Source organism: Lonchura striata, chromosome 3 (assembly GCF_046129695.1).
Source record: "Lonchura striata isolate bLonStr1 chromosome 3, bLonStr1.mat, whole genome shotgun sequence".
NCBI lineage: Eukaryota > Metazoa > Chordata > Aves > Passeriformes > Estrildidae > Lonchura > Lonchura striata.
The window spans coordinates 77931032-77956520 of NC_134605.1; the positions used below are offsets into that span (position 1 = coordinate 77931032).

General features: G+C 37.7%; 1 protein-coding gene across 2 annotated transcripts in view; it reads left to right on the forward strand.

Moving 5' to 3' along the window:
• Positions 1–25489, forward strand: part of MDN1 (midasin AAA ATPase 1) — a 92602-nt gene that overhangs the window by 49277 nt on the left and 17836 nt on the right. For both annotated transcript variants that reach the window (XM_021545486.3, XM_077782306.1), the window contains exons 50-79: positions 976–1089; positions 1888–2020; positions 2688–2797; positions 3455–3588; positions 4185–4345; positions 4683–4803; positions 5950–6160; positions 6302–6530; positions 7377–7503; positions 8386–8556; positions 8698–8912; positions 9012–9393; positions 9576–9685; positions 10769–11465; positions 12417–12578; positions 13269–13542; positions 14505–14740; positions 15388–15483; positions 15724–15818; positions 16521–16645; positions 17784–17930; positions 18212–18321; positions 18771–18844; positions 19032–19227; positions 20684–20840; positions 20996–21142; positions 21553–21679; positions 22542–22647; positions 23684–23799; positions 24808–25287. In XM_021545486.3, the coding sequence (XP_021401161.1) occupies positions 976–1089; positions 1888–2020; positions 2688–2797; positions 3455–3588; positions 4185–4345; positions 4683–4803; positions 5950–6160; positions 6302–6530; positions 7377–7503; positions 8386–8556; positions 8698–8912; positions 9012–9393; positions 9576–9685; positions 10769–11465; positions 12417–12578; positions 13269–13542; positions 14505–14740; positions 15388–15483; positions 15724–15818; positions 16521–16645; positions 17784–17930; positions 18212–18321; positions 18771–18844; positions 19032–19227; positions 20684–20840; positions 20996–21142; positions 21553–21679; positions 22542–22647; positions 23684–23799; positions 24808–25287 (5563 nt within the window). The remainder of the gene's footprint in view (positions 1–975; positions 1090–1887; positions 2021–2687; positions 2798–3454; positions 3589–4184; positions 4346–4682; positions 4804–5949; positions 6161–6301; positions 6531–7376; positions 7504–8385; positions 8557–8697; positions 8913–9011; positions 9394–9575; positions 9686–10768; positions 11466–12416; positions 12579–13268; positions 13543–14504; positions 14741–15387; positions 15484–15723; positions 15819–16520; positions 16646–17783; positions 17931–18211; positions 18322–18770; positions 18845–19031; positions 19228–20683; positions 20841–20995; positions 21143–21552; positions 21680–22541; positions 22648–23683; positions 23800–24807; positions 25288–25489) is intronic.

Below are 25489 nucleotides of genomic sequence, written 5' to 3' on the forward strand. Positions count from 1 at the left end.
CTAACCAAAAACAATATCTACCACACTACTTAAAAATAATTAATACAGTACTACAAAATAACTTTTCAATAACACATCCAGTATTCAATTTAATCTTTGAGAAGAGCCAGTCATTTAATATGCATTTTTCACAGGGCTAAACATGATCCTTTATTATTCAACCATGTGTGTAACTAGTGCCACTTCTGAATCAGTTGCTTTTGTATTGGTTTTTCATCTGTGTAAGCAAATATGCCTTTTCACTATTTTTTTAGTGATAGTCAAAGCAGTCAAATGCCTTCTGTGTATCTGGTGTTAAAATAAAAATGCTTAGAAAGCCAAGAAACTTCAGAACTGAGATTTCCTGAAGCAGTGTTTTCTGAACACTCAGGATAATAGCTGAGATGAGCTATTCACTTAATTACAGAATTAATTGCATTAAACTCATGGCGCATTTAGGCAGCCGTTAGTCCAAATAATTCACACATTTTGCTTTCTTTTGTGGCCTGAAGTCTGACTATGCTGTCTCTATATCAATTGCTTCCTCTTTATTTTACTGTTTTTTCAGGCAGGTAGGTCTGTAAAGTAGAAAATACATTAAAAATTACTTTAATGAAAAGTGTGCTCTTTTTTTCCCTATTGTAAGGGAAATCCTCCCTGCCCCCCCCCCCCCCCCAAAAAAAAAAAAAAAAAAAAAAAAAAGGTGTATTGAGAGGAAGATTTGAAGGTATAGATTAATGGGTTTTTACAAACCATATTTTACTAGTATACATGTAGTATCACTAGTTCTACTAGAACTCCTTGTAGGATTTATGTCTTCAGCTGTGACATTCTGGTGCTTTTAAGACCTTTTGGAGCTAATACAAAATATGACCAAAATCCAGAGTGCATGCACAGATTTGATTCAGTCTGCTTGTGGTGGTTCATTTGAAGTTCTTTTTCTTGATTTGTACTAAACACTCTTTTATGCCCATGTTCTCCCCTCTTCACCCACAGATTCAGTGCGGATTCAGCTGGAAGCAAGTGCTGTAGCCCTTGGTTGTTTTTATGCCAGTCCCCTCTCATCTGGAGTCAGCAACATGATCAAGTTGCTACAGCCAACTATGACAGGTACCCCTGAAAAAGTTGGATGTAAGGCATTGCTTCCTTTATTTATTCTTTGAACACACTGCAATCCTTCTTAGGAAATATATGTAGCAAAACATAGGCTAAATTCTAAATATATATGTTGCCTTTGTCATAAAGGCAACAAAAACAAACAAAAACACAAACAAAAAGAAATTACAACAAATACAAACATTCTTGCTGTCTAGAACAGCAAATATGGCAATTAAGTGCATTCATACTATTCAAATTAGAGATGAGTGCTCTGCCCATGAGTCCTGGCTGTGTATCTGTGACTCAGATGTATTCCTACAGCTCAGAGTGATGTTCTGAAGAGTAATTCAAATATTCACTGCCTTTCTGACTTGGTAGTTTAGGCACCCTGGTCTTTTGTTCCTCAGGATTTGTGTTACCCCATCTGAAACCTATGGTTTGGCCTGTAATTTTCCCTTGGTATTTTGTGGGGAGCTCAGACCTGTGGCTTCTTTTCCAAGCTAGTCAGGTGTATGAAAGCTGCATACAGTGACACTGGGCCTTTTATGGATGGTCCTGGGTGTCTTGCCTGGACTGTGAGCCAGACTTGAGTTTCTAAGCTCTAACCCCTGTTTAATTAATTGTCACTGTTCCATTTTACAGAACTTGCAGTGAGCTTTAATGCTGACTTTAATGCTCTGGAGTGGGAGAGTTTGACTGCCTTCCTCCTAGGCTGCTTCTTTCTTTCCCTAATGCTCTTACATAGGCAGGGGGATCAGGAAGAGAACTGAATGATGTTTCACTGCTGTCCTGTCTTGTCTGCCTTTCCAGATGAACATGTGATGCCTCTGGACCCAAGGTGGAATATGCAAATTTTGGAGATCATTAGAAATTCAATGAACTTTGATACAGAAATGGAACACACAGAGCAGCTTCTTATGCTTCTGAAGTCTGCAGCAAATCGGTGGGTTACAAAAAAAACCTTGTAAAGAGTGCCTAGTGCCTGTAACCAGTGCTGAATAAACACTTGAGATGTCTGCCAAGTGTGATTTTAAGTTTTGATACGTGTGGTCTATAATATCAAGCAGAGGTTTTTGTGCAGGTATTTAAATTCTTTGCTTCTGTTTTCTGTAGATGCATGCTAAACACAATCACATAATATAGGAGCAGAACTCACAGCATTTAATACAGGCTACAGTACTTAAAGGACAAATCAGAACTGTGGGAACTGCATTAAAGAGGCATAAGCAGCAGTGTGACATCACTGACAGAACTTAAATAGTTGTCATGGTTTTGGATTTTGATTGTTTTTCCTAATGAGATTAAAAAGTACACAGATTTTGAAGTTAAAGTGTAAGAGAGAAGCTTCTTACATATATTACAGGCTGTGATGTTGCATCTGTTTAGTAGCTCACTGCTACTGGTGAAGTCAGGAATCTGCTCCTTGTGAAGTTTGCTTCTACAGAAACCATATTCAAGCCATTAGTTGTGTTGCACCTCATACTTCTTCCATAATACACTGAATATGTTATGTCACTTTGCAGTTCAAATGCCATGTTATAGTTCACCATTCTCATAAGGCCAAGGTTTGAAACAGTACTGGATTGATAACAACTTTATTTTTACTTCAGGGCAGTGTTATTTCTTGACCGAGAAAAGAGAAGTTACCTTGAGAAGAGTTGGATTGCCAGCAAGAAGCCAAGAAACAGTGTCTTACGAATGTCTCTAGATTTCCACAAAAGTGGGTTGATTTTGGTTCTGTTTCTTTTGGTTCTGTAGTCAATTTGAAATATGGTTCATTTGCATTGTTATGAAATGTGTACTTTAAACATGGTGTGCGAAGAAAGAATATGTGAACGTAAAGCAGTCAAATGAGGACTAGCGTGGTATCTAACACGTTATTCCTTAATTAGATATACCTTGGGCTACACTGTTTATGTCCTACCTCTATGAGGTAATCAGTGAATATGATTTTTATCTTAATTAACCAAACTTTAGGATAACGGTGGAGAGAAATGGAATGGCATTCTATCTTTAGCTAACAAGAATAACCAAATTCTTCAGATGTGTTTTTGTTTTATGTAAGTAGGAAGTTTTATTTCTGAAAAAAGGGTAAAATTTAGTGATGAGGTTAGCATGCTGCATAGAAGTAATTGATCAGGGAATCCTCATTATGGGTTTTTTAATATATATATAAGGCATAGCAGTAACAGAATTGTGAAGATAATGAAGGGCTACTTTTATTTTTTATTTTCTGGGATATTTTCAGGTTGCGTTTGTTTGGGGTTTTTTTCAGTCATGAAGAGGTTCTAGTAATCAGAAGTTGACCCGTATGTGTCATGTGATGTGTCTGGAATATTCAGTCTCTGCCTTTCTTTTACTCTTCCCCAAACCTCAGATCCAGGAAGTTACAACTGTCTTCCTCATGGAGTCGTGGTCAACCTTGCTGCTTTCTTTGAACTTTGGGATGCATTTGCACTTCACTGGGTGAAGTCTACTCAGGTGGCCTTAAGTGATGATGACACACATGATGTAAGTAGACTTTCCACAGTATTTTTATGGAAGTTAGATGAAATGAGATTGTGTGCAGAACACTATTTTTAGTATCAGGGACCATGACATAAAGTGCAGTGCTTCTGTTTGTATTCAGAATATGCCTAACAGTAGGCAAATGATCATGTTTGTTTCAGTGGCTGTATTTGTGCCCTCCAGTACTTGCTTAGGATGGCATGAACTGTGCTGTAGGAATGCCTGATCCTCTCCATTGATGATAAACAGAGTATCCATTTCTATCTGTGATAAGAATGTCTGAACCTGGACATCTGACATGCAGGCCACAGAGGTGGTTCACTTCTCCCTTTCCCTTTTCAGACCATAAATATAATTTTGCTGAAATCTTGACATCGTAGACTTGGTGCAGGGATTGGTTGGTTTTGGCTGCTTGCTGGTGTGGTATTTTTAGAGAACCTGTAGTTAAATCCTGGTTGTGTAGCACTAAATACAAAATACCGTGGGACTCTGAAATTAATAAAAGTGACGGTGGGTTTGCTTTTTCTTGTGCTTGAAGTAGGAAGTGCTGTGTAACCTGTGGCAGTGGTAACACTGTAAGCTCCTTGGCTGGTTCCTAGGTTTTGTGCTGCTCGCTGTGGCGGGACCGGTTCTGGGCAGTCTCTGACTCTGTCACAGTGGATTCACCAGGCTTGTCACTCCTGGCTCTGCACTGGCACTGGGTTATGAAACACCTAATTGACAGAATTCCTCAGATGCTTATTGGATCAGACCAGAACAAGTGAGTGGCTTTGTTAGATGGCTTTTGATTTGTTTCTGTTAAATGGCTGTATAAATTACTCTTTCTGTAGTGTTACAGCTGCTAAGCATTGTTTAGTGTCCCAAGTTGTGTTCCATTAGTGATGCAGCTAACAGCATTGTTTGTTTTCAAAATCTGTGTTTCCTAGAATTGTGCTTCTGCTTGCTCAAATGATCATCTAGAATTTTTATTTACCCCTTTAGTGAAAGGATGAAAGACTTCCTTATGCATCCTTATGCCTTGTTTCTCAAACTTCTGTTAACTGTGGGCTTTTTTTCTCCCATCTGTCTCTCCCATTTTTTATTTTTCCCTCTATAAGGATTTCCAGGGAAATTCAATCCGTTTCACAGCAGATTCAGAACTGCTTGGTCAATCCTGCTGGTGTTTCAGCCAATATGAAAATACTGCAGAAGTCTCTAGGAAGACCCCTTCCTTTTAAGGTATCAATATTATGTTTGCAATGGATCTGTATTTCCAGCAATGCCCAGATAGGCTTTAATATATTTACAGAACTTGTTTTTCAGGACAGCGAAAATACAATTCTTTTGTGTTTTAGACTGATTAAAAATAAAATTTCAGCACATGTGAATGTACATATCTTTTGAGAAATACATTGGTTGTCCAGATAGAGCATTTTCCACTATGAATTATGCTATGTACAGAAAATACTTACTTAATAGCAAGAGGTACCTGAGCATAAAAATATCACTCCTTGTTGTGTTTTGGAGGCTTGTGAATATCAATATGCCACTTGCTTATTCAGTGAACATAGGTGTATTTAGAGGAGCCTGTGCACTTTCTTTTATACAGCACAGGGTGGGGCTGCCTTATGACTTCCCAAACAAGACTTCTTAAATTTGACAGTTTTGGAGTTTGCCCTTCATTTTTTTCAGAATTTGTTGTAATTCAATTAAAAAAAAAAATCAGTAAATTTTCTAAAGACTACAAGTCCCTGTTTAAAAGGAGTGTACAAGTAGTCATATGCAGTTCTGTTGGTCACAGTACTTAGACCTAGGTTTTTATGACCGTCTCTCTCAAGGATACTCAGCTATCAAAAAATACACGTAGTCACTTTATGAGACTCTGAAGAACATTCTGTGCTTACTAAGAATTTAGAAAGATTCAAATGTATTTAAGTATCCAAATGTATCTTAATCTTTTTAAGCCTCCAAATATATTTAAATTGCAGGTTTAAACTGCAATTTCTTATAAGTGACAGTAGCTCCTGGTATTTTTTTATTTTGAGTATTTATTGCCCTTGATTAATGTAAGGTGCCCAGTTGAAGTACTATTTGCCTGCATGATATCTATGTAGGTTCTTATTTTCCCTTCTTCATGAAGGGAAAAAACTCTTAACTTGGCAAGGAGAAATTGTAGCCACCTGTTTCAGTTTCAGTCTTCCTGCTGTATTGAGTCAGACTACTACTAAAATATTATTTTTAAGCTGTTGTTGCAGGCTGGTTATATATACTTGTACTTTACTTGTATGCACATGAATTTGAAATGTTAGTTTTGTCTGCAGTCACAAATCTTGTTTGTGGTTTTGTTAGCAGTGCTGAAACAAATTGTCCTTCTCCTGTTTCCAGGATAAACTGGGCATGGAATGTTTTTCTCAGTTAAAAGCTCTCAGCAAACCACTGAACATCTTGGAGCTAAGATTGGCCTGTGGAGAAAGTAGATGGCAGGAGAAAATGTGCTGTGTGAAAATTGCTGCCACAGGAGTGAAGATGAAGAAAGCTTTGCTGCAAGCTGATGGCCTGATAATAAGAGCCAATCATGTAGAAGATGTTAGTCTGGGTAGGTAACACTTGGGAAGAGCAGAGCAGGATGATTTCTGCCATCTCCATTCTTTTGTATGCAGATGGAAAGGATGTTAAATGTTCACTGACAAGAAGCATAGTATATGCATTTATGTGCCTCTTTTATTCTGTCAAACAGGTCAGCTACAGATATTTTTGAAAGCTGTGCATTCACAGCTGAAAGCAGAAGGAGTCACATACAGTTATTCAGAAGAAAGGCTTCCTGAAGACATTTCCAACCAGTTAGACCCTGCCCTGCTAAACCAGCTCTGCAGTCAGGTTCAGCTGTGGCCTGCAATGGAATACATAGGGGTGCTCTGGCAGTACAAACTAACGGCAGATTATGTGGCCAAGGGTTGTGGAAGAAGGTAAGAAGAAGTTTGGAGAAAGAACTCCTATATTCCTTGCAACTCCAAATTCCTAGCTAGAAGCTGTAACTTCAGTGCTTTACATGTGCATGTATGTATGTATTTGTAATTTATATACACTTGTGTGTATGGGCATGATACCCATACCCATTTGTGCTGCACACAAATACATGGGTATCAGGAATCTACAGAAGCTGTTTATATTGTATTGCTGGGGGCTACAGCAGAAAAACAGACCTGGAGACAAAGGAAGTAGACTAGCATGCATGCTTCCTTTTGTGTAAACTATACACACATAGAATTATAGTTTAAATTAACATTATTAATTTAAGACGTGTAAGTGGTGTTTTAAGGGGCCAAGTGTATTTGTTTTTAGTCTGGTTTACTATTCCTTAAAGAAAGCTATCCCTTTATGGATTTCAGTGAAAATAATTTTTTGTGTAATGAGACTCTTAGAATCACGTTTCACTTTTGAATTCAGCAATGTTTTGACTTTTCACAAAAGCTCTAACGCTAGAAAATGGTTTGTCCCCAGATGTTTTGTATGTTTTGCTCAATGTGGAGCTTCTAGCTACAGGAGATAACAAAATCTAAATACAAGAAAAAGAGAGAAAAGTGTAAACTTTGAAGGATTCAAGTGTTTTGAGTATTATTTGAGTGCGTGTTCTTCCCCAACATTTGAAATGCTGTAATTTTAACCTTTTGGTGACTTTGCTTGCTGTTTTTAATTTGTTTTACTATCCAGGTGTTGGAACTCTCATGGTTGGTATTCCAACATCCAAGTGATTTATTTGATGTGACCTGCTTAAGCACTGCTTAGGTTGTGGTTTTTTTTACCTGCTACAGGAAGAACTGCAGTCAAGACTTAAGCGCTTGTTCAGATCTAGCTCAGTTCATAGCTTTTTCTCTGAAGTTGACACCAGCAGCTTCTCACCAGCTCTCTGGACTGTGGCACTTGTTACACCTTAATGAAGTAAGAACAAGTTTTATTTTAATTTAATTAATTCAGATCTTTCATTTAATCTTCCTGAAGTTTTCAAAGGTTCTTCAAAATATGTATATCACTAAGATTTTTGACATGTAGTTTTTCTATGTCTGCCTGACAAAAGCTGTTCCTTCTTTTAACAGGAAAGGTCATTCACTACGAGCCTTGAGAAAATGTAATTAAAACACAATGTTGGAAGATAAAATACAACAAAGTTTTAAATAAAACAGTTTTGTACGATTTTGTTTGGTAGTATTGTTCCGTACATCCATCTGTGACCTAAGGGGAAATTGTTTGGATGGCAGATGCCAGCCTGGTTGTATCTATATATTCAACAGTAATTTTATGCTGAATAATGCTTTTGTTTGTTCCCACGCCTCTAAATTTTTTTAGTTTATTGCAAATCAAACAGACTGATAAAGCTATTTGATAGATTTTCTGTAGAACATTTAATAACTCTGCTTAATACATATGATGTAGTGGTTGTGTTCCCACAAAGCACAGTAAAACATGTTCACCTTAAATGCTTCAGAGCAGAACATTAGATGGCTTTACCTGTTTCATGCCTCTGCACCCTTGTGTATTGTAAAAAAAGGTTGCACAGTCATGGACTACAGTTGTATTCTAACAACTTGCTCTGTAAACATGCTGCATATTTCACAGACGGGAGGCAGTGCTGACCTCAGGAAGTTTACTCTTCATTGAGGAGATGCAAGCAAATGCTATGTGAATTTGAAAAAATCTTTGAGAGATCCAGTAGTACTATCCCTACTGAAAAACAGAATCATCCTTTCTTTGTACATGTGTGTACTTAATTCTCTCTTTCTCCCTGTACATTATTCTCACCTCTAGGTTTTTGTTTCTCCTTAGATATCCCCTGAAGAAATGTCTCTTCTGTCATCTCAGCTAGTTAATGCTGTGTTAGCATCCTTTTGGAGCAGTACTTTCACCACAGACCCAGATTACTGGTTGACTTGGAGGCCACTGCCTACAACAGAAGAAAACAACTTCTCTAAATCCCATGTGAACCAGTCTATGAAGGTTTGTCTCTTCTGACCTAATCAAATTCTAAGCTGAATGCTTTTGTTGACTAATTCAAGTTTTCTAAAGCAATATTGTAAGTTCTAGCATAGTCAGAGCAAATTGCATCTGAACAATCTAACTCTTAATCTCTTGATTTAGGGCCCAGGCATTTTGACCCGTGCTGTTTTCTCAAAGTGCTTCTTTGAAATTCTAAGTAGCAGCAGCAAAACAACCCAGTGGGATGTGAGTGGGCTTCCTGTCTTGTCATCATCCCATGTAACACTGGGAGAATGGATGGAGAGAGCACAGCAGCTTCACAAAGTCAGCACAGTGCTGTGGACCAACCTGGCTGTCTCTTCAATAGCAGATTTTAGGTATTAAGACCTCTCTTCCACATATATGTTATTTAAATTAAGCATGTTACAGAAGGTTGCTCACTGTGTGTAAATGTTTTCTCATTCCTTTTTCTCCAGACACACAGATGCTAGACTGCAAGGAATAATGCTATGCAGACAGCTCTCTGCCCTGGTAGATCTGATTCCAATGGATCTTCAAGAAGAATTTTTGGAGTGTTGTGAGAAGCTCTACCTCAAGGATCTTGTTGCATATGAGTACCTTCTCAAGATACTTGAAAGCATCACTGATCAGGAATTACTTCCTAAAGAATTCCTGTTTCTTCTGCTCACTTGCTTGCATCAGTTCTATGGAGAAGGGCTTCAGGAGTTACCAGAGGCAGCTTGGCGAGGAAGCCTCTGGGTGAGCATTGGCTTGGTGCAGATCCAGATGTGGATTCCACAGACCAGGTTTGATCCAGCTGTTAAAAGAGAATACAAGCTCAAATACTCAAAAGAAGAGGTGAGTATGAAGCCAAGTTGGCTTTTACCTTTGTTATGTACAAAATCAATGCAGATGAGTTTGTCTTGGTAATGATTTTTAAACTATATAGTTAGAACTTCTTTTAATGTCCAGGAAGTTGATGTACCTCCTTGGTAACTAAAATCAGAACTGCTGTGAATGGTTTATTCTTTCCTTTTTAGTTACACCAGCTGGAGTGTGAATGGAAAACACATGATTTTTCATCCCAGCTGCATACAGGGAAAAGTATTGAAGATGAAACAGTCAGCAACTATATTCATCCCCATATCAGGTAACACCCAGGCACTGAACCCATCTCTTTTAGAATGGACATGTCATCTTTGTGTGCTCAGGCTCTGAAGCTTTATAATTTTTCTCTCTTTATGTAGAAACTAGAGTTGCTGGTTTTAAAGTATCGATCTACATATTGAGGTGGTAGAGAAAAAGCAGCTGTGCTTTTTACTTGCAGTAAGGAGTTGTCTGTACACTTTGAACTGCTGAAAATAGAACAATTAAAGCAGTGGCCATCATATATTGATGAAGTTAAACCTATACCCAGAAGTAAAAACTATGCCATATATTTGAATTACAGTACTTTCCTTAAAATGTGACAATATTATCAATCAGTTGAAATGAGATGAATTATCTATCACTGTAGTTTCTCAAGGCCATTATACGTGCCAGTGCTATTTTGCAAAGTTCTTCAGCTGATATTACTGGGAAGAAATCTACATATGTGTATTTTAGCAATAGCCTTTGCCTGTGTTGCTGTGGATTAATTAAATTTCTTACCACATAGAGTACACTGTTGTCATTCAGAACACTGTTACTTTGTTTGAGGCTTTTTGTACATCTCTTTTATCAGAGGAACATGAGGAGGAAATTTTAAGCCAAGAGAGCTTTCTCCTTTCTGCAGCCTTCCAGGTCTGTTCTGTGTACATGAAGATAAAATCTATCTATTATTCATTATTTTCCACTTTTAATAGGAATTTTTGATTTCATTATTATATATATGGAGGATCTGGAAGTTCCATGCTTCTGCTTAAAGAGAATGATAATAATTGAAAGCACATTCTGAATGGCTGAGTTTTACCAATTGCTTGTGATAATACTATTTTTTTTTCTTAATGTTCACAGAGCTGTCAGGTAGCAAGAAAAAAGTACTTGAAGTTTGTTGAAGTGGCAGGGAGAGAGGAAATCTATACTTCTGGGCTAAAAGGCTGTCCCTTGTTTTTCCCTTATTTGCTGTTTCACACAAAATAACAGAGTACTTTCTGACTAATCTTTTCCTGTATCTGCTATGTTAGATCTATTTAAACAAGTTTGTATAAAAAATATTTCCATGTCTAAACTGGTCAATGTAATTTCTTAACAGGCTGTTGCATGAAAGAACGCAAAAGTTGAAGGAGCAGATAAGCAGTCTTTCTAGAAGAAAGGCCTTCAGGCCTCCAGCTCCACTCTATGATTGCTTATACCAGGAGGCTCACCAGTACATCAGCAGCATAGCACAGATTTCCTTGGTCCAAGACCTGCTAGCCCGCCTCCTGCAGTTCCTCCGTGGAGAGAGACCTAAATCACTGCAGGCTGTACAGAACCTGTTAAATGAAGAGGCATCTTGGCAACAATCACACCATCAGTTCAGAAAACACCTGGCAGAGGAGTACGCTGTGTTCCCTGATGCCATCATTCCCCTCCAAGCTGCCATCCTGCAGCTGCAGCATGGCATGCGATTAGTGGCTTCTGAAGCAAATGCAGTGCTGCAGAGCTCTGTGTGCCCAGCTGATCTCAACAACCTCCTCACTTCTTTGCTGGCTTTTCCTTCTGTTGGCCGTGCCTTTCCCACTTACTTTGCTCGGGCAGAAATTTTATGCTCAGTGAAGTCAGTTGGGGTACTTAATGGACTTAAAAAGTTCTCGCTGAAGCACTCTGAGGGAGGATCTGAGGTAGCTGAACAGCCATCCCCAACTCTGGAGCAGCTCCTGGTGAATGCTTTGTTGTATCTTCAATGCCATGTACTATCCAGAGGAGAAATGGACCAGAAATCTCTGCAGCTCTTCAGACATCTGTGTCGGGTAAGCTCTGGATGTCCATAACTGGGTGTCTTGCTCTGAGCTTGTCCCCTGTGGAAGACATGGATCTGCTAAAACAGCTCTAGAGGAGGGCCACAGAAATCGTCACGGGCCTGGAACACCCTTCTTGTGAAGAAAGGCTGACAGAGTTGGGGTTCTGCTGGGGGAAGAGATCTCTCTGAGGAGACCTTGTGGCTTTTCAGTTTATAAAAAGGAGGGAAGGAGACTTTTTACCAAGTCTTGTAGAACAAGGCATAAAAGTTTTAAACTGAAAGATGGTAACTCTAGATCGAGTATGAAAATAATTGTTTAGAAATGTGTATGGTGAGAAGAAATGTGTATCGTTGTCCATAGAAGTTGTGGATGCTGCAACCCTGAAAGTATTTGTGAGTGATTGGATGGGGCTTTGAGCAACCTGGTCTAGTGGAAAATATCCCTGCCCATAGCAGAGGGGTTGGATTAGATGATCTTTAGAGAGCCTTATCTTGATAATTATTGGTATAATATTCTTTAAAATATTCTAATTTTTTCCCAATTAATTGTAAAAGATAATCTAATATACTGGATTAACGTGTTTGAATTTGTCAAGGCATAAAACAATCGCCCATAATAATTAGCAAAGATTTTATTTATGTAAGAAAAACCCCAAACAACAAAATCCAGAAGTGGACACACACAAAAAAACCCACCCCAATGCAAATTTGTTGAGAGTTTATTTATTAAATGTTTAAGAAAAGAGACTCGAACTTGGTCGAGTACTCTGATGTGTATTGTCTTTGCATTTTCCTCATTAGTTTGTTAAGAGGGCAGTTCACAAATGTTAGATGGCTTTGATTTCTACTATTGCAAACCACAGAGGAGCAAAGAGCCAAGCAAAATAGATGCTGCCCCATTGATGGAATAGGAGATGATTTTAAATGTTGTGTAGAAGCATCTTGCTTTGTGTTTCCTTAGTTGATCGTAAATGAATGGGATGAACAGGAGCGCCGTGCCCAAGAGCAGGAGGCAATGGAACGCAGCCTGTACAGATACAGAAGTAAAAGTCATGGGAAAGGACAGAGCGAGGATGAAGAAGAAGAATTAGAATTTAGGAGGAGATTTCCTTTTCATGAAAAGGTAATAGCTGTAAATCTGTTAAGAAACACAAAAATTGCATCTGAAGTTGCTCCTGAAAATAAAAGCTGTAAATGACATGAGGAATGAAGCAGTTTTTCTTTCAACCAGAAACCAAATTGGGGTAGATTTTGATAAGGTATTCAGTTATGTGCCTGTGGTTTATTTTATCTTCTGGTTGAAAAATGTTGTTGGGATTAATTTCCAGGCTTGAACTGTACTGTGATTTGGGTGAATATCCCAAATTATATAACTTAATGATAATATGGTTACTTGTAAAAAGCTGGAATTTTATTTTATTAGCAAGTAAGGTCATCTGAGGCTCTACTATGTGTGGAGAAGGCTGATCTCCTTGATTAAATAAAGCAGCTGGGACAGAGCTGTTCAGGTCCTCAAGCAACCACACAGTGTTGAAGTGGTTTATCAGCAGACACAGCTGCTGCTGCTTTTTCTGCAAAGGAGTTTAATTGGCAGCAGCTCAGGGATCACTGTAGTACACTCTTGCCTGCTGTAGTTTTGCCCTGGAATGTTCTGTACAGTTGTGTTCAGTTTCAGACTGGCAGTCTGTCTATATGGTACCAGCAGCAAATCATTAGCATGTCGTAATGCCAATAAAAGCAAAAGAAGAGATAGTGAGAGGAGGCATTAAAGGAAGAAATTAATATTTACTTTTGATTATCATGTAATTTGCAGGACTTTGAAGATATCACAGCTCAGCCAAGCCTAGAAGAAAAAATGGAAACTGAAGATCCAGTGGAAGACAAGCTGGAAGTTGACAGAGCCCTTTTGTCCAAGAGCTCTATGCAGACAATAATGAAGGTTCATCAGCAGTTGTGCTTAAACTTTGCTCGATCCCTGTGGTATCAACAGAGTGTGCCTTCTCATCAAGCCAAGCATTATTTCAGTACATTTATTTCCTGCTATCAGACTGGTGCATGCCTGGTGTCACAGTTCTATCCTTTAATTGGTAAGACTGCTAGCAGTATTTCAGATATGCCAGTTTAGATTTGTAAAGATTTGCTTCAAAATAATCACATTACAGGTCATGAAACACAGCTGTTATGGGGAAAATGCACAAAGCAGAAAATTCTTCTTGCAGAGAATTTGTTCCATGTTTAGAATTGTTCTGTGAAATGCTTTCATTTTTTTATTCTTCTCTGCATTTTTTTTTATTCCATTTGGTAATACAGACCAACACAGTTTAAAAATGTATTGGCTACTGAGTGAAATTTTGATCATAGAATCTGCATAGTTTTGTGGAAGATAAAGCACTTGAAGAAGTTACTCAGAAGTAAATTTTGCAATGAAATTCATTAAAGAATTGTTTTAAATTTAGCTTATGTCTATAAAGTAAAAAGAAAAAAGTATCATGGGCTTTTTTTCTACCCTGAATTTGCAAAAACTTCGTGTAAATATTTTAAACAATGTGTGAGAACTCAGAATCATCACTTTTTAAAGCACAGCTATGTATTTAAATTCTGATCTAATAAAGGCATGTATGCAATTAAGATGAAGCAGATAAGGGCTATTGTTTCTACAGTACCTTATTTTTGTGTTTGCACCTGAGCTATAATGTATGTGGGAGTTTTTTTTGAGTGTTGGATAACTTTTTCATAGAGCCTTACTTTATAGTAGTATCTCCTTGATGTAAATTTTTATACAGAGGAACTGTTTTCTTATGACAGGATTACAGCCTGTCTTTATGACGCTTATACTTTCATAGAAAAGTCTGATAAAATAGAGAATATGAACTCTAAGTATGTCTCATGTTCCATACTCCGTCTCACTATTCCAGTGTTATAGTCTTATATCCTTGTAAAAGATAACATGCTAAGGATTGGATTACAGGGAAAAAAAACCTAACTTTATTTATTCAACTGAAAAAAAGAACTAATAGCATCTGTGATGTCTTCCTTACGTGCTACCTAGGTGCTGAAATGAATGGCAGTCTTTTGGGAAGCCAACTTCTGTTGAGCACTCTTCTTCACAATACCTTTTTTGAGGAGGTGACTTCAGATCTTGTGCTGCAGCAAGATGGTCCATATGACTTCTATCAGCATCCCAATATTCAGCAAGTCCGACAGTGCCAACCTGTACTTGACAATTTTGCTAAAGAAATAAAGGGGCTACTGCAGGAATGGCCAGAGCATCCTGTACTTGTGCAGGTAAAAACACCTCAACAAACTGGAGCATTTTAGGATTGCATTTATGTGTGAATATGTATATAGATATGTGCATACATATTGATATGCTTGCCTAGATGTTGTATTACTTATGCAGATGTTTAAAAGTCATACCTGTTTATTCATAAAAAGGTATAGGTATTGCTGTGTGTATTATAGCCATTCTATTTTAATAATGAAATGTTAAGTGGAAATCTGCCAAGTCAGAACTTAAAATTTTAAGCAATCTTCAGTCTGCCATAGCTCAAAGATCCCTGAGGTTTTGCTGCTTCTACCCAGTTTTTTATGAAGTTCTGTCTTTCATAATTCCTTAGAATAATTATTTTTAGTCCCTCTTATGGAGTGTATGTTGTCTTCAGGTTACATTTCTTGGGGTAATGTAAAAACCCAGATTCCATAGGAAATCTTTGCATTAGGTTATTTGTGCTCCCTTCCCTATGTGCATTGGCATTACTGAACTCCTAGTGAGCTTATACTAAGTTCAGAAAGCAATTTAAAAATGTGTAAAAAAGAAAATTCTTACCTCTTGTGAGGGTCAGTTATGCTCATAGAAATTAACTCAATGTCATGGCTTTTTCTGTTGAAGTGCAGTTACTAAGGGGCTGAATGGTTTTGGTTTTGTTTTGTAGCTGTTAGTTGTGATGGACAGAATCCGGAGTTTTCCACTTTCTAGTCCTCTCTCAAAGTTTCTGAATGGCTTGGAAATTCTTCTTGCAAAGGCACAGGTATGAAGAAGGCTAAGGGAAAGTTCATTTTTCTCTTCTGTATTTCCTTACCTATATTTGGTTCCATGTTACAAACACAGTACATAAAAGCTGTCTGCTTGTCAGGATTTGGGAAAGTGAACTTGGCTCCATGCTGAATGTTTAAAGAGCTAGAACCCAGTAACCCAGAGTAATGCAATGAGTTTTGCCAGGCAGTGACTAATTTCTGGTTTTGTGTAAAGGGGAACTTCTGTTTTCTAGGACTGGGAGGAAAATGCTAGTCGGGCCTTGTCTCTGCGGAAGCATCTTGATCTGGTCACACAGCTGATTATTCAGTGGCGAAGATTGGAGTTGAAGTAAGAATTGTCCTTCCATGCTGCTTTTCCTTAGACAATGTAGGCTTTCATCTCCACATGGAGGCACGTTCCAATACAGAACTGCCTTAATTTTAGAACATGCTTCTGTGTATCTGTCGTGGTGAAGATATGTGGGGGAAAGAGACCACCAGTGAGGAGCTGTAGTGGATCAGAATGAGCATGTCCAGGCTGTGGTGACTCTATGTATTTGCCTTAGGAGAAGTAGAAACAATATTTTACTAGTGCTCTCCTGTTTTCATCCTAGGGTTTCCTGAGCCTGCAGGGTTTTGTCTGTTTAATAACCATCATTAAACTGTCCTTAAAAATTATTGTCCAGTCTTCTGTGTAAGATCATGTAAAATTTTTATAGCTACAATCAGGCTATAAATTTGTATAGCCACAATAGTATGTCACAATCAGGAAGTCACAAGCCTACCTCAATATCTGAGAAAATAAACTTTTGAACTTGCCTCTGATGGATTTTGCGTCACCCTCTCTTTTTTTCTTCTCTCATATTTAATAATATTAGCAAAACAGTGATCCTCAGAAGTTGATTGTATATATTGAGCTTATGTGCAGATTCTTCTATCCTCCTAAATTTTCCATTAGTTTAATAGAAACAGAAAACAAATTTTGGCTGTTTTGAACCCAAAGTACCTATGATATTTTTGATTTATCTCTCCCTTTTCTTATTGTTTCTAGTTGCTGGTCAGTAAGTTTGGACAATATTATGAAGCAGCATGTGGAGAAATCCACAAAGCACTGGTTCTCAATCTATCAGATGATTGAGAAGTATGTTCAAGACCAGACAGAGGCAAACACAGAAGGTAAGTGCTTGCCTTAAAATAAATGTGCTGCAGTTCTAGTATTACTAAGGATGTATGATTAAGGTCCTAAATGCCAGAATATGACAATGCATTTTCAGGTATAGTTCTTTGCCCTACAGTAAATTCCATGCCTGTGTAGGGTTTTCCATATGAAAAACTTTCCATATGAGTGAACTTTGTATATATTTCTGAAACCGCTTGTGTCTCATAGGGCCTGGGTTGCGATGTAAAGAAAAGATGTCTGTAAAAAGCATCTAACAGGATGTAGAATTGTGATAGCTGTACGTCATGCATATACAAACATTTCAAACAGATTTGGAGGGTAGGAGGCCTCCATCTGCAACTGGAAAAGGCACCTCATTTTTTTAGCTACAGAAAGCATAATACATATCCCAGCTGAACTGCTTTTAACATTCTGTATAAAGCCTGAAGAATTCTTAGAGTAAATAGATTTTGGTACATACTGTTCGTAGCAAATCTGTCTGCACGTATTTGTGTTACATAAAATAGGGGAATAAGGGGCAGCACCTTTCCTCCCCCAGATTTAATGGAATTGTAAAGATGAAAGCAGTATCCTCTGGCTTGAGGCCAAATTTCCAATCTCATGACTACTTAATGCACTTGATGAGCTTCAGATCCTTCAGTTATATTACATCTCCAAGAGGACAACATGTCTTCTTCCACAGATAATACTGTAAAGACACACTATTCTCTGCCAGATTCTTCTGATCTATTTCTGTCCTCATAACTTTGGGGGGTTAAGGAACTCGCAGTGACTTATTGGTTCTGTTGCTTATCATGACTGAAAAAGCCATTAATTCATAGAGAATAGCAAGTATTCTGTAAATACTCAATGGATTCTGAAATTCAACATATAACTGACCTTCTCAGTCACTATCTTAATGCCACTTCTTGTTCCCTTTTCTTTCTTCCAATGTGGCACTTGTTAGTTTTACTTATTATTAAATCAGAATTCTTCCCCTCTCTGCCCCTTTCCTATTTTGTTTTGAACTTTTCCTAATTGAGACCCAGTATTTAATTGAAAGTTATAAAGACCAGACAATAATTTTCAAGCAGATATTTTAGGGTTTTTTTGTTTTCTCTCACTTTCTTTCTAAATTTCTGGTGCAATGTTCAGGAACTGAGCAAATGGATCTGAAAACACTGGTCAGCACATTACAGGCTTTCATTGAAGGCTCTAGTCTGGGAGAGTTCCATGCACGGCTCCAAGTACTGTTGGTTTTCCACTGCCATGTCTTGCTGATGCCTCAAGTAGCAGAAAAGGGTAAGTTGTTAGCATTAGCTCTGCTGAGTTATCTGTACAGCAATCTTGCAATCATGTGTTCCAGACTTTCCAAACAGGTCACTGAGCTCATAAAAACAAGCCAGTAGAGCTGTTTTACTGTTTTCCTGTTGGCCAATATACCCCATCTTTTGATGTTGCTAAGATTCCAAAAAGAACCGGGGTGTATTTATTGTAATGATACTGAAAAATTCCCTCTTGTAAAAGAAGGATCATCATGATGATGATTATTATTGTTATTATCTGTCCCTTACCCCTTCTAGATGTTCTGTGCAGCATCCTGTGGAATCTATACAATTACTACAAGCAGTTTTCAGAGTGTGTTGAGGCCAAAATCACTGAACTTCGTCAGCCCATAGAAAAGGAACTTAAGGTAAAAGGAAACTTGGCTCAGACAACGTATTAGTCTAATCAAAGGAACAGTGGAGCAGATATTATTTGAATTCGTCTATAATAGTTCTGTTGGCCACTGAAATTCCTACTAGACTTAACGTTTTCTTTGGCAAGAATTAATTCTTGAGGTGGGGGAGGGGTCGATTGAAAGCTTTCATGTTTGATCAGTGCCATTTGTCCATGAAGGTTTCTACCCAGAGGTGAAGTTCCTGTTCATTTCACAATATCTGGATATGCAGCAGTTTTTTAGGCAGTGCGAATACAGGTTAATAACATGCCTGGGCAATAATTTGGTCACTTACTAAAATGTTCTGCATTTTAAGGCTACCAGTTCATCGTAGCTGATTAGGTTTAAAGATCATCTTTGATGTGGAAATACTTAATTTCATTTACATAAGTAATTCCATGGATTATTTATTTTCCTAATAGGAATTTGTGAAGATTTCCAGGTGGAATGATGTCAGCTTCTGGGCTATAAAGCAATCAGTTGAAAAAATACGCAGGTAAGTCAGAATTTAAAATAAAGCTCCCTCTTTTGATACCTTCTAGATTGATTTCTCTATGATGTTACATTTGAATGCAGAATTTTTTCTTCTGCTCATAACACAGTGAAAACATTTATTTCCAGCAGCTGAGAGATTTCCAGGATTACAAAACCCAGTAACTTCTTTGCTTTCATTTGGTAATTAGAACTCTCTTTAAATTCATGAAGAAGTTTGAAGTTGTTCTGGATGAGCCATGTCAGCCTGCCTTGGTGGAAATTGGTAAGGAAGAGCAGCTGGACTGCATGCAAAAGCAAGAAGAATCTGATGATAAAGAAACCAAAATTCAGAGGCTAAACAACACATTGAGAAAGGTTCTGTCTGCTAGAACAGATGTTGCCAAGGTGACTGAAATAGTTATTCTAAGTGTGGGAAGAACAGTTTCTCTATGCTTGTTCGTACATTGCTTTTCACTGATTTATGCAGGAAAATCTTATGTAAGTGTCAGATCTGTTGAATAGATCATAAACTTTTTTGGTCTTACTTGTGTTCAGTGTTATGCAACACTGCAGATTGGTGGGAATGCAGCATGAAATGGCAAGCATGGTCTGTACTGATCTCACACTATATCTGTGCTCTGATACCCAGAGATGAGGCTGTTACACATTTCATCTCCCATTAGCTTACATATTGTGTGCAACAATTTGTTACTTCCCTACTAGTGAAGCAAAATAGCCTGAGAATTGAAATTATTATTACCCATTTCTTTCCTAAACAAGGACCCAAACAAATAATGATGTAACTGTAGGATTTGTGTGTATATGATATTTCATTAAATACTAAATCACTTTTGGCTTGGATACTGAAGAGGGAATGCACTATATTGTCATATATTTGCTGTTGACTGTCAGTTTGTGGACTGTTGAACATCGGCCTTGGACAAGCTGATGCATGGTAAATCCTGCTCTACTGAGTCTGTTTAGTATGTCTCTAAATAATTTGCCCAGCTCAGAGAGGAAGTCAGCTAATTTTCTTCCTGAAAGAGATTCCTATTCTTATTATTAGTTTTTATTAACAAAATGCAAGGAGACAATCGTAACCCATCAGAATTTGGTGAGGAGTGGGAAATGCTGAGTTACCCTCAGCTTTGTTCAGTTTCTTCAGACCAGGAGCAGGTCTGATTTGCTGATGTCCTGTACCGGAGGGTAGAGCAAGGAGGGAGAAATTAAATGCAAATCTAATGTGTCTGAGGGTTTTGTTTGTAAGATTTGTAAGACTGTTACTGATGGTTAAAAGGGTTATTGGTTTCACTTCTTGAAGTTCTGTGTTATATTCATTCCTTAAAGAAGATGCATGCAAACAATTGAAATTTAACAAAAAAAATTGCATATCTTTGAATATGCTGGGGAATTCTGTTATTTATTAATTTCTACTTGCACACTGTTTTTGTTGTTCTTTAAAAACAAAATTCATGTCTTGTGGAAAATAAGTGAGAGTGTTCTTACCTGACACCCTGGGGATATTAGTGATTTAGGTTAATGCCTTTAAACTGGGAAGGCAGAGGAAGCTGACCTGAAGCAGTGATTACCTTTTTCATAGAGGTAGTGACAAACACCTAAGACAGTAAGATCATAGCACCTTTCATTTACTTGACTATTTTCAAAACTAATGTCTGACTGACATACATGTGTTATGACTTTTCTCAAGTGTTGGTGCTGAACTGATGAAAGAATCGCATGAATATGTTTTGGGGTTTCACATGAATGCAGCATTTAGTCCTCTTTTAAAAGTGATATACTCCTAGGGATCAAGTGAGAGCTTTGAGTATTTGTGTATCATTTTCTTCCATTTTTTTTTCAGAGGGCACTCCCAGAATGTCAGGGTGTCATTACATTTCATACAGAATCTCTTCAGTACCGTCTGTCTAAGCTGACAAAGAAAATGAAGAAAATGTGTACAGCAGTTACAGAAAATAATTCATACTTAAACCTGGTGGAAAATCTCGACCAGTTCACAGGTTAGGTTTTTTTGTGATTTCCGTACCACAGTTGACCTCTATAACAAAAATGGAACAAATCTTGAAAAAGTGCGGATATATAGTTGTCTTCCTAGAGCTGCTTTGCATGCAGTAAAATTACAATCTCATACCTTTGTCTGCTGTCTTCTATACAGGTGGTATTATTGTTTCTGTAGCTGAACTGCAAAGTTTAACATTTGATCAGACAGCAACTAAGGAGAAGCAGAAATCAGAGGCAAAGCATATTCAGATGCAAAAGCAACGGGCTTTGTCAGATCTCTTTAAAAGCCTTGCTAAAACAGGTGAGCTTCCACTAAAAATGGGCTTGATTTAAAAGTACAAAGTTCTTGAGCATTTTGCTATCTTTGCCATATATCTAAACCCACCATAATATGATGTAAAGTAACACCTTTACCCTCCTCATTCATCAGCCTTTTCATGTCTTAAAAATGATCCCTAACTCGGCTTTCTTAAAAGACACGGGGCAGTGAAAAGTCCTTAATGTACACAGGTCTACATTAGTCTTACTTCAGCTGTGTTGTTTAGCTCAAGATAGCTCATCTACAATGTGTTCTTACATTACAAAACTTGTAGCATGTTCAAAGGCTTTTTGAAATCAGAACATTTGATGTTTTACTACCAACTGTGTGAGTGACATTTTTCATACAAAAAATGAGGGCATCAAAGGATGTGTGCTGAAATACTGTTCCAGGTTTGTCGTACCGGAAAGGTCTGTCTTGGTCCCGCTCAAAAGACTGCCAGGAAGTTCTCTACCTCCGTCCACTGGACTTGTGTAGTGCATTGGCAGCAGTGGACTGTACACATGAACTGGATGCCACGTATGTACACAGGACTTCTTACCCTCTGATTGTGTGAATTGCAGCTGTAATACCTAGAGTTTATGGTATTTCTGGACAGTATTTAATTTAGGATTTTGCATATTCCCTTCCTCCCATTACATCTCGGTTTGGTATGTACAACTGAGCAAGGATTTGGGTTTTTTTAAATTTTGGGTTTTTTTCTATTTTTGCCCTTTACCAACTGTACCCTCAGTTTCATTCTTTCCATGAATTAGATTTCAGATAGCCCTCCACTGTCCAGCTTTGCCTGGGATGCTTTGCTAGCAGTATAGTAGAGCGTAAACTGCTAATGATTTTATTGAAGGTGAGCTGTGATTTTCAGGGATTTCTTCATTAAATAATGGGATATTTCAGGAGAAAATACATAAACTTCAAAATGTGCATTACTGGAAAAGCTTTCCTAGGGGAAAGATGTTTTTTCAGATTTTTTTAAAATTGTTTGTCTGTCCATGAGTGTTTTTTTGTCATTGAGACATGCTGGTTTATTGTTCTGTGATGTAAGCATTTAGTTTATGTATTAGGGTGAAAAGAAAGGCTTCTGTATGAAACTGGATTTAGCTACATGGGGATGAAGAAAAACAGTATCACTACTAAAGCATTGAATGGTATTCAAAAATAGAGATTGCTGCTATTGCCTTAGGGTTTCCTTAGAACTTATTTTTTAAATTAAATGGTTTTAATTCTTAAAACTATAATATTTTTAGAGAAAATGAAGAATTGCAAGATCAATGCATTTTCAAAACAACAAATTTCAGGCAAAATGATTGTGTTGAAGAGCTGACCTGGTGGCTCCAGCATGCTGAGGTGCTTTTTATTACCATACTTCTCTGTGCTCTGCCAGGTTGCTGTCAGAGATTTCTTCTGCCTGGGATGGATGCCAGAAGTATTTCTATCGGTCACTTGCACGTCACTCTCGGCTCCAGACAGCCTTGTTAGCACCTGCCAAGGTAAAACCAGCAAAGTAAAACCAGACGATTAGTTCTGTTAACTTCATTTTACCACCTTGGACTGAAATTTCCAGTAGTAAAAAAGTAATGGGAGATAATGCAGTATTGTGTAATATGATGCTAAATATGACACTTCCATCTCTTTCCCTTTTTGTCAGGACAAAATAAGTTTAGGGAAAGAAGTTAATGATCTGTTCAGTGTACAGTATCTTTCATCCCAGCAGATCCCTAATTGCCTAATTTTTGTGCACTCATGATACTCATGAAATGCTGAATCCAAACTTGTAAGGAAAATAATCCCAATGTTACTCAGTATTCTTGGAGAAATCAGTTGATATTTACAATTGGGCATAGTGGGAGTCTGTGTCCAGCCCAAAAAGTGCTAATAGATTTCTTCATTTAAAGATTGGTCTAAAACCAGTAGAATAGACAAATGAGCTCTGCCAAACCAGAACCACTTTTCCAGAATTTCAGAAAAATAGCACCTTTTCCAGACGTTCTTCCTGTCACTATGCTTTACCTCTTGTTTTACAACATGATCTTATCAAAATCACACCTGATACTGGATACAAATAGTGGAATGTGACTGTGATCTGTTATGCTCTGTGTTGTGACCATTTATTCCAAGCTTTAAGATGTGACCACTTCTAATGAAAAGAGTGAAAGTAATTGTCAGTATATCTGGTAAAATGAATAGTTGTAGCATTGGTCATGAATGTAGGCTGGTAACTCTTCAGACTTTAATCATTATTTACATAAGGTAGATTTAATACTGGAACTGAATTCCCGATAAGAATTGCTGCAGTGGAGTAAAATATAATGTGAGTGACTGTTGCAGAAGTTACTTGAAAGGCAAATTTGTATGTAGGATATATGGAAGATGCAGAAACTCTAATAGTTGTAACTCTGGTCTGCATATTAAGACTTGTTCAATTAAGCCATAATCTTTCAGCCTGCTCAGTGAAATGGAGGCACAGAGACTGCTGTTGTCTCATTGATCTAACTGTTCCTTCCCCTTTATCTTTGTTTTGTTTAGGATATTGGACTAGGCAGCATTGAACGCTGCAAAGGGTTCACTGCTCACCTCATGCAGATGCTTGTGAGACAGAGGCGATCTCTTACTGCATTGACAGAACAGTGGATCTTACTCAGGTATTTTCTATCTTCCAACACTGAAATGTTGAAAACAAGTTTTGACAGTGAGCAAATCAGTTCAAGAAAGACAGAAAATAAGGCAGAAGAAAATAACAACTTTTTACTCTGCTTCTGTATATTTCTCCTCCCCTCAATTAAGCCTAGATAGAAAAGATTTAAATTTATCCTATCACTGCAGCCAGTATTTTAAAACCAAAATAATTTTGTAGAACAAGTGAGGATATATGTGAACTAATTTCTGTAGATAATTACACAGTTAAAACATTAAACTTACAGATTATTATAGCTCTCTCATTTGGTATTGGCCTATGTTAATGTTGTTTACATTCAAGTTGTTGGCTTGACCTGGGGCAAATAAAAGATCTGGATGATATTTTGAGCCTAAATAAATAAAGCACCGACAGCTTACAAAGAAAAATTCTAGAAAGGTGGGACAGTACTGGATGTTGTGTCAAAACTGCAAAAGGAAACAAAACTCTATGTGATCTTTCATTTCATTGTTTGGGTCATCAGAGTCATTGCAAATGCCACCTTTGTTGAGCATGTTTGTACTTAGCACTCTAGTCCAAAAAACTTCTAGAAGTCAGGTTAGGAGCTAGTACCTTTATACACAGAAGGAATTCTGGACTGGAGATTACTGGTACAAAATTTATTCTAAGCCCAGGAAACTTGAAAAAAAAAGAATAAATGGAAAATCCCAACTAAACAAACTCCTCAGCTTTACAGTCACAGAAATAGTAAAACTTTCAGAACGTTTATCTGCATTACTATGACTTTCATAGCAAATCAGATTTCCAGGGCTTTGTAGTATTTCATAATTCAGGGAGGGGAAAAAAAATCACTAATTAACCAACCTTTTTTAAAAAAAAATATTGTTTTAGTTTTCCCAGGAGAAGTTATTATCTAGATTAAAAAAAAATAAGTTAGTTAAAGGTAGAGCTTTTAAAAAGGAAGTACAACATAAAACTCGGTGATTATAATTTCACTTTCTTCCTTCTAAACTAGGAACCTCCTGAGTTGTATACAAGAGATAGATTCTAGGTTGTCTGCTGACAGAGAATACAATGCAGCATTTCCTCCTCAAGACAGTATTCAACGCTGGACGGACAAACTGCAGCAACTTTGCATGCAGTGTGTGATGGTTCTCGAGGAGTTGTCTTGGTTTATCCAGTGCTGCCCAAAAGAAGAATCAGCCAGGTGCAATGACAGTGAAAGGGCTGATGTCAAACCCAACGTTCCTCAGTGTTCAGTCCCTGAAATGGGAAATGTTCTTGCCGGGATACCTGACCTGATTCCCTCAGATCTAAAACACTTGTCTCCAGTAACAGCTGAACAATTGCCTCCTGGATGCAGGATGCGAAATAAGGATCAGTTGTGGCTGCAGCTAGCTACACAATTGACTGCAATGTTAGCAAATGTGAAGACCGTGAAAGCAGAGGTGGACAGAGTAAGACAACAGCCATGTGAGACCTCCTTTTATGCCTGGTGAGTTCTACACATGAACATCTCTTAATTAGATTCACATAATATGCATGAAGTAATTTTGAAACTTTTCACCTATGCATATATTGAAAAATGGATTCAAATGCTCTTCAAACATTTTTCTGTTCATTTTTGTTGCGAAATACAGTGCCTGATTCTTTAAAGAAATTTGTCTTCTCCCACTCTCTTGACAAGTGAAAAAAAT